General features: G+C 39.2%; 1 protein-coding gene across 1 annotated transcript in view; it reads right to left on the reverse strand.

Annotated features, from left to right (window-relative positions):
• UBL3 (ubiquitin like 3) overlaps nucleotides 1-9,024 on the reverse strand; it is a 67,609-nt gene extending 58,585 nt beyond the window's left edge. Inside the window, exon 1 of the mRNA XM_045978196.1 lies at nucleotides 8,880-9,024. Within this exon, the coding sequence (XP_045834152.1) occupies nucleotides 8,880-8,906 (27 nt within the window). The 5' untranslated portion in view covers nucleotides 8,907-9,024. The remainder of the gene's footprint in view (nucleotides 1-8,879) is intronic.
• Between the last annotated feature and the right edge of the window lie 2,939 nt (nucleotides 9,025-11,963).

Raw genomic sequence — 11,963 nt, forward strand, 5'->3', positions numbered from 1 at the left:
CATAGAGTTATGTTTTAAAATATGCATTACATCGGAACGCCTGGGTGGCTCAGTGTGTTAAGCCTCTGCCTTTGGCTTGGGTCATGGTTTCAGGGTCCTGGGATCACCGAACCCCACATTGGGCTCCCTGCTCAGTGGGGAGTCTGCTTCCCACTCTCTCTCTGCTTGCCTCTCTGCCTACTTGTGATCTCTCCGTCAAATAAATATATAAAATCTTTTATAAATAAATAAATAAAATATGCATTATATCATTGCTTATAATAGCTTTTAAATGCCCATGGGTATGGAATTAGCTAAACAATGTATGTACATCTATCAGAATTAGTTCAAAAGTATAATGTGGTTCTATACTTATTTGTATGGATAGCTGTTCATGAATATACAACTAAATGAAAAAAGCAGCATATAGAAGTAGGAATATTTCTAAGGCAAAAACACTAATTTCATATTAAAGTGAAAAAAACTGAACATATATCATGAGTACATTTTGTCTAGACACAATGAACTGCCATCTTAATTTAAGTTCATAAACAAAAAATATAATGCCTAACTTAGACAATTTTCATCAGCAGAGAGAACATTTTCTTCTCAAAATCTAGTCATAGAAAATTGCACACATATATACTTTATTTAGACCATTAAAAAATGCTACTGGGTTTGAATCAGTCAATAGAAAATCTGCACCAAAAAAAAAAAAAAAAATCTGCACCATACATAAGTAGCTTGAGTATAAAAACAAAAAACAAAATACTCTGAAAGCACTGAACCCATTAAAAATCTGTGTTAGATATATAAAGCAGTAATAGTTTCTACATTCAAAGTGGTACCTTTATAGAAAAAATCCTATTGTACTGTATTTTATTGTATATACATAAGACTCAGAGTTCCAACAAATTTAAAGAAAAATCCCCTTAATTCTAGCAATTAATAAGACAACCCATGCTCATTAAAATCATTCCAACCCAGAGATTACACAGAATTTGGCAAAGGTATACAAAACAGGTGTCATCTCTACTCTACCAGGCTAGCTCAGACCAGCCAGTGGTGAATGCCTGGGGCAAGGTGTTGGTAAGGAATCTAAGGTATTCTGCCTCAGGGATTTAGCTCAGGTATGGTAGGGGGAAAGAACTTCGCATTCGCATGTTTATCACTACTGCCATCAGACCCAAATTCCTATCCTAGCTCTCCTTTTTACTAGCTTCTTTGACCTCTTTATCCCCTCTAAACCTAGACTGTGAGAAAGTAAAACTCACCTCTGCTGATAATCACACTGTGGTGTTTCTAAAACACAGACAAGATCAACAGATGACCAAAAGGCAACAAAAATTTCTCCCATCGCCACACTAGAGTTCCAAAATGACTTAGATCTGCCCTAGTCCCCTTCATTTCTCCTGCCTCTTGAACAAAGACCACTGACAGATCCAATTACTAAACCCACCTCCACTTCAGGGCCCACAGTCCACAATCCAGAGCTAGTTTCTACTTTACCTGGTTTCTCATTAGAATCATTCAGCACAACCCAAACCCTACCCCAAACTTTTCGCATTTCCTGTTACTGAGGCTAGGCATGGTTTCTCAGGCGTGCACTCTTCCTTGCTACAGCAAGTCATTAACCTTCTTTGTTTCACTACCGCTGCATTCCTGGTGGTCTCCTCCTGGTAGGCACTTGCAGCTTCTTTCGCTGTATACCAACTGTATTTATCCAGGGTCATGGTGAGTTTTAAATAAAATGTTATTGTGTAAAATGCCAAGCAGCTGTCTGGTATAGCAGCAAGTGCACAACAAATACTACCTTCTCTCTCCTATGCGCTCAAAATAAAGCTGTACATGTTAATTTTATTTTCTAAATCATCTACATAGTTCTATCAAAAATCTACATTTCTGCAAAACACAGTTAAGAGCCAGAAAATAAGCCCTTCAAGTAAAAAGAACTCTAAGCAGCCAAAACAGACCTGCTTAAGTCCATGAAACAAAGATTATGCACTTTACTATAGGCAACTCCTGAAAACCCTACTTGGACACCATTTGATATTTTTAATATACTTTAATGAACTTTGAAAATCTGCTTTCCACACCCACAGCAAATTAGAATTAGCAACTGTAAATAGCTAGAGAGGAATAGGTAGGTATACTGACCACAGAAAAACACAACTGTTCAACAAGGCAGGAAACATTAAACCTAAATATCAAACACAAGAACTTAAAATGCTCAAAAATCTGAAGTCATCTTATACAATGGCTTCTAAATTTTGTTTTATTATTTCTTAAAACAATAAAACAATTTAGAGAGAAGTACATATGTAGGGGGGTAGTACGCAGAGGGAGAGGGAAAGACAGAATCTCAAGCAGACACTGGGCTGAGTGGGGAGCTTGACATGGGTTTGATCTCAAGACCCTGAGATCATGACCTGAGCTGAAATCAAGAGTCAGACGCTTAACTGACTGAGCCACCCAGGCGCTCTTAAATTTTTTTTATTGAACATACCAACTATAAAATACTTGAGCATATACCTCCAATATATGTATATTCATTTGTAAATTCATTTGTAAATCAAATACTAAAACAGAAATTAAAAGATTTTAATATTATTTTAACTATTAACTATGTTAAATACTAATTTGTTTTGATCTTAAAATCACTAAAAATGCTACTGCTATTAACATTTTAAGTTAGAGCACTATTATTCATTATGTCTATTTTTTTTAAATCTTGCTTTCCTAATTTGTGAAGTTCAACGTACTTTGACATTTTAAAAACTGCTGTTTAAGTCATAACTGAAAAACTTAGTTCACAAAGATGCACCTATCTTTACAGAAGAATATGTCACTTACTGGTTTACTAAATTATATCACTCTTCTAGTCTACCACCAAATATGCACAAGTTTTTGCTAAAAGTCAGTTACCAGATGTCAGTGTTATGAAAATTTTATTTTTCCTGATGTCAGATATTTTTGCAAGCTCGATAGAATGTGTTTCTAGGTTTCTAACAAATGGGTCCAAAGTCCACTGAAATTCTCTGTAAGATTTTTCAACAGACTGAAAATGTCTAAACATGTTTTCAAAATGTTCTCTATAACCTTAGTCTCTTCTGAAGAGCAGATACTTTCTCACTTACTGATTAAAATGTCAATTTTGCCTTATAGAGACAACTTAGTATTTGTTTTCTCAACAATATCTGCTAGGTAGCATAATATTGATAGCTTCTTGTCATCATGGAAAATATCAGCGTCCATAATATTCCTCTTTTGTGAAATAAAAATGTGTAATACAGCTTTGAGCTTTACTTTTTTTTTAGCAACTCTTTTAAATACTAACAGTGAACCTCTGCACCCCATTTCAATTCAAAGTATTATAGATTCTTTTAAAAAGCATTTTTTTTTAAGATTTTATTTATTTATTTGAGAGAGATCACAAGTAGGCAGAGAGAGAGAGAGAGAGAGAGAGAGAGAGAGGAGGAAGTAGGCTCTCCGCTGAGCAGAGAGCCCGATGTGGGGCTCGATCCCAGGACTCTGGGATCATGACCTGAGCTGAAGGCAGAGGCTTTAACCCACTGAGCCACCCAGGCGCCCCTTAAAAAGCATTTTTTAAAGTAACTATATAATATACTGTAACAGAAAAACCACAAAAACTTGGAGAAAATCATGTGCTGCTGTTGGCCTCCACATTACAGAACTCACACAAGTTCCCTCAGCAAACCACACTTGTTGTAACCATCTGAATGTGGACCTAGAAAAGCCTCAAAGCCAATCCATATATTAATACAAAAGCTTAATTCCTCTGACTTTTTGGAGCATAAAATAAATAATTAGGACTTGTAATATTTTTATTCTCACATCTCAATTGACTTGCCTCATGTCACTTTGTAAATTACTGACCCAGTGAAGGGGCATAAAGCTTCACAATCTATATTAGGTGCTCAGGATTTGAAGTTGTAGCTTATAGAATAATCATATGTTACATAAAGAAGTACTCAACGAAGAACATACATTGAACTGAATCAATATTACTCAAATGATGGCTCTAGGTCATCAAAAATAAGTTGAATTATGTGCAGTACATCATGCTCAAGTAAATAGGATAGTAGTCCAACTTGTTAGATTCGGGTATTTCCAAAATAACCTTCATGAAATCAGAAAATTTATTGTTTCAGAATGACACTCCTCAGGGATTCCAATTACCAAGAATTCTATAGTCATTTTCAGCTTTTCCCCCAGAATGAGAGGAATTCTTAAAGAATATATTTAGGAAGCATATACTTCAGTTTCCTACAATATATCTACTGTTCCATATTAAGAAAATTAGAGCCATCAGTAACCAACCACTAATTTAAAAGAATTTCAAGATTTAATGTTAAAAATACATTTTCCATATTCAAAGTAGTAACAGAAGCAGGCATCATACACTTCATATTTAACACCATAATCAGTAGTAGTAATAGGGAACAATATTTACTTTTTTACCATAAAGAGAATGCTCCATGAGTTAAAAAGAAAATCACTACTGGCTTTTAAATGTCTGTTTTAAAAAAAAATCATGGGAGATGTAATATAAGACAGATATCCATATAAATTTGACACTGTATAAGAAGAATCTCAAACACACTGACACAAAATGGTTCACCCTTGAGGGCTAGAAATGAACTAAAAGCAATCTTCACAGGAGAGGGACATGAGCTGGAATAGGATTTAGAGCCAGAAAGCAAAAGGCATTCAAAGCTGAGGTAAATTGTCTTCTGTTTTCTTAATGAAAAATGTCTTAATTCAGAACATCAAATGTAAGACATATTCAAGTAAGACAATTTAGAAGAACATGCCATTTGAGATATGTTATTTATTACACTGTTCATCGTCACATATTTACATAGGTAAACATACTTATCTACCCTTTAGCTTCATAAAACTTCCCCACTTATATTTGAAATAAGAGCTCCAGCAAGAGAAAGAAAAATTAAAAGAAGCTATAAGTAAAGAGAATATCTGGGGCACTAAATCTTAATATATTCCTTCTTCAAAGTTAAAAATTTTCTTTTCTCGGGGCGCCTGGGTGGCTCAGTGGGTTAAAGCCTCTGCCTTCGGCTCAGGTCATGATCCCAGGGTTCTGGGATCGAGCCCCGCATCGGGCTCTCTGCTCTGCGGACAGCCTGCTTCCTCCTCTCTCTCTCTCTCTGCCTGCCTCTCTGCCTACTTGTGGTCTCTGTCTGTCAAATAAATAAATAAAATCTAAAAAAAAAAAAAAAAAAAAAAATTTTCTTTTCTCTGGACCTTTTTCTAGCATGACATCGTCCCCTGGCATACTCTACATCTGTCATTTTACTTTAACTTGGAAAAGTGATAAAAGTTCAATCTGAAAGGAAATTCATTTTAGTAATTTCCTGTCCACCAGAGGGCTCCCATATTTCTCCACAAATAAAAGAGATGTAACATTACAAAAAAAAAAAAAAAATCATTAACCAATGAAAAAACTCAAATTATCATTATCTTACTTAACCCCAGACTAAAAATTGTTGTATCTATTACAATTTCTACATTAATAGCTTAAAAAGATACAGGGCTTTTCTTTGTTGTATGAATTCAAATGTTTCAAATACCAAAATTGCTTTGCTAATATTCTCACAGTGTCAATTTCTTTTTCACATAGGGCTTTCAATTTTATAAATATCATAAAATATAATTTTAGTCCAAAACTCTAAATAGTAGCTCAGATGTTTTCTATAATACTCCTATAAATAATTTATTTCTTGATAATTTTCCCAGTCCAGAAAACAAAATCACCACCTTATCTATGCAGACTTGGGCCTTACCATTAACAGAAAGAGTAAACATTTTCTTTCAGAAAACCTACAGTCATTAGCATAATTCATCCTACAATTATTAACAATGAATACTGCCCCGTCATGAATTATGATTTGGGCTGGAAAAAAAATAAATAAAGGAATGAATCATTTAAATACAATGTACTACAATGATATTCTCTTCAGATATTTTTAGGGTTTTTTTTTTCCCACAAGTAAGTTATTATACTGGAATGCTAGTGTATCTTTTAGTTCAAACTCAATCACTTTTAGCAAAAGAAAAACCAATATTTTATGTAAATACACTTATATATAGGACATATTTACAGAATGTTAATTGCTAAAGTACCAACTGTAAATTTTTTTAAAGAGTACAGCAATCCATTCACTAGGGGTGCCACTCCCCTCCAAAAAGATCAACTTGCTAACTTCAGATTATTAAAAAAAAAGAGACTCCTTATGGTAAACACAAAAATTTACTGAATGTTTAGAAACAAATTTGAGATGGGAGTTGTATTTACAAAACAAAAAAAGATGCCAGAAAATCGGTTTTAAAGTCAGTCACAATCATTGCCACATGAAGACTTTACCAAAAACATCAATTGATTTAGCAGTTACTGTAGCTCAACAATGAATTATCTCTAATGAAAAAATGACAGAGGTTATAATTTCACTGCCCCACCTCATCTCCCAACTAGGATTTTCCTATACAAGGACAAGCACCATTAACATGTAAAAGAGCCTAACATTTGTTTCTACATAGCACAGACTTGCTGTCACCATTAGAAACTTGAACATTTTACTGCACATTGCAAAAATGTATGCATTCATACTTCCAAGAGTACATATCCTTATCAGTTAGGAGTTATGTTGCAGAAGAAATGTCAGCTTGTGGAAGGAGGTGGGGGTAGGGAGGCTAAGGTTGTTCAAGATTCAGAGTGGTGAAATGGTTTACTTTAAGTCATAAATGTAAACGCAAACTGTCAATTATTGATACGAAGACTTTAACAAAACAAAAAGCATCTAATCAACAACTTTTAACCATATTTATCATGTTGTATTTCAAAAAGTTGAGAATTGCAGGCACTTATCAAATCAAGGTACTTTTTAAGCAAAAATGCGATATAAGAGCAAATGAAGGTTTAAGAGGCTGTGACATAGGAAAAAAACCTCAAGACTTCCAACAAGTTGAGCAGTTTGAAAATGAGACATAAAAAATAAAAAAAACTCAGAACAATCTAATCTGAGCTGCAGATTAGACATACTCTGAAACAGCATCATCAGGGCATTATATGTTTATTACATAATACTGCTTTGCCCTTGCATATCACCTTTAATCAAGGGATCTCAAAGCACCACCGAATCAAGGCCTTAAAATACAGTCTAACACAGAAATAGTTATATTTTATAATTGTACCTATTAATATAACCTTGCCACTACTTCCCATTCCCCTGATCCGAACATTAGCTTCCGAACCTTCTTCTGACTTGGAAATGGTATTCCCCAAATCATTTCAATTTGTAACTGATGCTACGCACATTCCAGCTTTTCTTTATCACTGGGCCTAAAGAAGTGGTGGCACTGTTTTAAAGACACAAATCTATTTCATTACAATTTCTATGACAGAATAGAGTGAACATATCTTACACCACGGACAATATAAAACGGAGACTTTAGGGAACAAATCTGTGCTGGAAGCGATTAGCCCCCAAAATACTCATCAGACAGGGGAAATAACATTTTCCAACTCAGCCCACACACCCTTCCAGGCAACTTCAAGAGTGGGGTAGAGGAAACCATGTCCAGGTTATCCTTAGTCGGGCAGGAGACTATTCTCCCATGTGCACGCCAGGAGGGAAGGGAAAAACTAAAGGGACAATTCACGAGTTTTAAGACTCAGGAAGGAGAGTGTAAGTTGCTGTGCGGCCACACAACAGAACACTGTGGTTCCGATACATTAAAATAGTACATCACATAGCAAATCAAACATAAGCAAAATGGCTTTAAACCAAGGTCAAAATATGCCATTTACAGCCAGTTAGGTTTGTTTTTAAGTCTGTAAATGAGGTTCGCTCCTACAGAAATTATCTGACATTTAAAAATTTAATTAGCCAAGTTCAATTTTGTTTTTTCACTGGAATACACGGACACTCAAATGCTAATGTTAACTTCAGTTCTTTAGAGATCTTCTTGTTAATTGCATTATGTTTGTCCCTAGGACTGCAAAGTGTAATTTCAACTCACAAATCCACCACCTCCTCTCACTGTAAGCCTACAGGGTTCTGTTAGCCAACAGACTCAAAACATTAACAAACATTAACCTTTAGAAACAGAAAGAAAAGCATCAATAAACAAAAGTACTTTTTGTTTCAAGTTCTCAACATTCAAAGATCAAGGCTCAATACTGTGTTTTATTAGCTTTTAAAAGTCCAATGATGTAACACTACTAAATATCTGGTACTAAAGTCCTAGAAATTCCTAAGTACCAATAGACGGTCAGTCTAGATTTCTGAAAATTCCAAAACATCTCAATATTTCTGTTGCCATAGTTGTTCACCCAGACATTTCAAAAAGCTCACAGCAAATTCTAGCAGACTTTTTCTTGAAGACATACACGTCGGTTTTCTTGAAAATATCAAGTTTGTCTCTACTGCATTAATGATCTGGTCAGTGTCAAAGAACAAGATCCCGGTTTCCCTGCCTACCTCTGTATGTAGTAGGGACACCCGTCCTCAGCTCTGCCTCCTGTCACTGACGTTTTCAAAAGCTTTACAAATGTTCAAAGATTTCTGGCAAAGAGGGAGATATTTTCTCCACTTCGACCTACACTGCCACATTTCCCCTTACTTCTCCATTGTCTTTGATGATTTAGAAAACACAAACAAATGAAAAAGCCATATTAAAAGCGGTACTTCCTAAGAGGGGGGAACAAGAACCTCCTCCAACTTCTCCAAATCTCCCAGCACCGTGGCTTTTCAACAGTCAGTCCCCTGCAAACCCTCACCCCACGCCTGCATACTTTCTGATTAAATAAGATTGGAAACCACAATTAAATCAAAGAAAGTCGTAACTTATCCTTCACTTACCATATCTGCCGGGACATTACTGGACATCTTGCCGTTTGATATACACCCAGATGTTTACCGGAGGCAAAAACAAAAACAAACAAAAAAACAACAACAACAAACAAAAGGAGAACTCTTCAAGGTAAAGCAATCAACCTTAACGATCTTGATTGGTTCGTGATGTGCCTTCCAAAATATAAGTTATTTCGGAGCCAAAGTGCCGGCCTGCCCGAGGTTCCGAGCGAAGAGAACAATCCCCAGGAGCTGTGTGGCCGAAGCCGGAGAGAACTCCCGGGACGGTAGCAGCAGCCGCAGCAGCAGCCCCAGTCGTCGTCAGCGGCAGCAGCAGCCCCAGGACCGGCCGCACCAGGTAGACCCAGCCGAGTGACACACGGACATGGAGCGGGGTGGGAGGGGGTTAAATCCGCCTTCCTCCTTTCCCAGCCCGGCAGTGATTCACACTTGCTCCCGAGTCAAGTCCTCATTAAGCAGGAGGAAAATGCCCCAGCGTGGATGTACATAGATAACTATGTGGCTACACATGGACGCGTGAGCAGTGAGTGGCGGCCGCGCTGGAGCCGGCGGACGGCGCGGGGAAACAGCTTAACTCGCGCTGCCGGGGCTGGGAGCCGGGCCGCGGAAACCCGCGCTCAAGGGCATTTAACTACTTGGGAGCCGAAGCGAAAGCCCGGGGCGGCGAGCGCGGGGCGCGGGGCGTTCGGGCCGGGTGGGAGACCCCACGGCCCCTTGGGGCTCAGGCCGCGGGTGCCTCCGGGCAGCGTCGGGTCTCGGGGCGCATCATCTCCGGTTTCTCGGCGCTCCTCTCTTGCCTCCGCCTCCCCCCCGCCGCCACCTTCCCCTCCCCTCCGACGCGGACTTCGGCTGGTCCCCGGAAGAGGCCGGGTCCTCCCTCTCCTCAGCCCAGGAACGGTTTCCTCTCGGAGCTTTGTCTCTCCTTCTCCTTCACTTTTCAGTCCCAAACGCCGCAGCCGCCTCCTGTCATCGCCTCTCAAGCCAACATGGCGGCGGCGGCGGCAGCTGCCTAAGCGAGCGCAAGTCGGGGACACGGGGAGAGCACGGCCCCTCCTCACTGCCGCCGCCACCGCCCCCGCCTCTCCTCCCCACTGCTCGGACACCCAGTGCGTCACTACGGAGACCACCCTCGAGCATGATGGGAAGTGTAGTCTACGTCGTGGCGGGGGGGCGGCCTAACGCGCCCTAGCTGGACTCCCTAGCCACGCCCCTCTTAGCAACAGTTGCTAGGAAAGGAAAGCTTGCTTTAGCCAAGCTGCCACCTAGGAGCTAGGTGATACCTGCTACCAGCAACGCTGTGAGCGTGCGAATTATTTGGAGAAAATCATTCTGCACAGAGAAATTCCCTCATGCGCAATATACACACAGACTGAAAATACGGTTTACCTCCAAGCAGAATCATTCATTTTAATGACAGCACGCTCTCCACATCCTGCAATCTCAAAGCATTTTGTATAGTGATTTCATCTAGGTCTTTTCAACATTACATTTGGAGGATCAGAAGCAATCATTGATTTCCAATAAGGTCATAGAAGTTCAACAGGAACAAGGATCTCATTAAGGAGGGAGAATGTTTGAACATGTGTTTCTTGAAGACCTAGGTCCATAAAGCTACAATCTAGTTAATTGAAATTACCAAAAACTGTATTAGGTACAATAGTATATCAGGCCAAATCTATATCAGGAAACAGCTGCTACAAACTACATGGGGATTCACCAGTTTACCAGGCTAGCCCCTAAATTCTATGTAACTCAAAATGTAATAATAATAAAAAATCTTACACACTCACAGTGATTAGCAAGTAGCACAAAATCATACCATTAGTGAGACTATATTTAGATGAAGAATATGTCTATTCCAAATTTAGGAACAAAATTCAGAATCCACCAATGTCTATCTGAATCCATATTCAGATCTCGCAGAATATTTTAGCAAGGGCAGTCTCAAGACACCTGTATGAGAATGCCAATGGATTTAGACTCTGAAAGCCAACCTACAGCTATGTGACCTCATATGTAAAACAGTCTTGCTGCCTACCTTCCAGGGGTAAGGTAGGAGCAGTTCCAAGGATGAGTTAATGCGTGGGAAATAAATCACTTTGTAAGTAATAATGCATCATTTGATAGGAAATGTTACTACTCATTCATTCAGCAAACACATGATCCAGGCACTCTGCTAGGCACCAGTAAAAATGAATAATCCAGACACTGTCCTGAGGGAACTTGTTGTCTAGAAACCTATGTCATTCCCCATGGCAGTCTCTCCAGTCAGGTTTGTTTCATTAGGGTGGAAACTCACAGGACGTTTAGAGTATTTGCCTCTTGAGTAGCCCAGATGGAGACGTTCCAAGCGACCTACATTAGCCTGTGGTGAGTTAGGGTGGTAACCAGGAAGGAGGAGGATAGCTCAAATTCTCAGAGAAACCAGAGGAGAGAAAAAAAGAGGAGGGAGGGGGGGCAAATCTCACAATTAGGCTTCAGGACTTGGTGTAGAAATTTCCAGATCTACAGCTACATGATTTTCCATGGCCTCTTGTACTTGGTTGCTCATTCCCTACCATTAGCAACCACAGAGCCCTCCCCACCAGCCCTCCTGGAAATAAGGGCAGTTGAAAATGCTTCAGTTGACAATGAGTTCCGAAGGAATACTGGAACACATTTGGAAGGCTTTCACTCACAAAGTTAGTTATCCACTGCTCCCCTAAGCCCAACTTTTATCCAATGACTTCCTCAGTCAAGCCTGTGCTGGGCCTAAATGCTACAGGAAGCAGAAGACTGCAAGACTTACAGAAGCTGCAGCTCCCACTTCCTCTGCAGCTCTCCAAAAGCCAGACAGCAAGGGGTATTGTGACCACCACGGCCAGCCCAGGACCTTGGCATTGCTGACCCATGATGTTGCTGTTTCCTGTCAGTTACCCCTGTCTCCACTACAAAAACGCCACATCCTTCAAAAGTAAGATCCCTGCACCTAGCTGTGTTTCCAATCACTCTTCTATGAGGGACTGAGACATGATTTTCAATAAAACTTGTTATGACTCTTCCCCAACAGAATTAAGGCATCAGGGGACATTA

Source organism: Meles meles, chromosome 14, assembly GCF_922984935.1.
Source record: "Meles meles chromosome 14, mMelMel3.1 paternal haplotype, whole genome shotgun sequence".
In the NCBI taxonomy this organism is placed as follows: Eukaryota; Metazoa; Chordata; class Mammalia; order Carnivora; family Mustelidae; genus Meles; species Meles meles.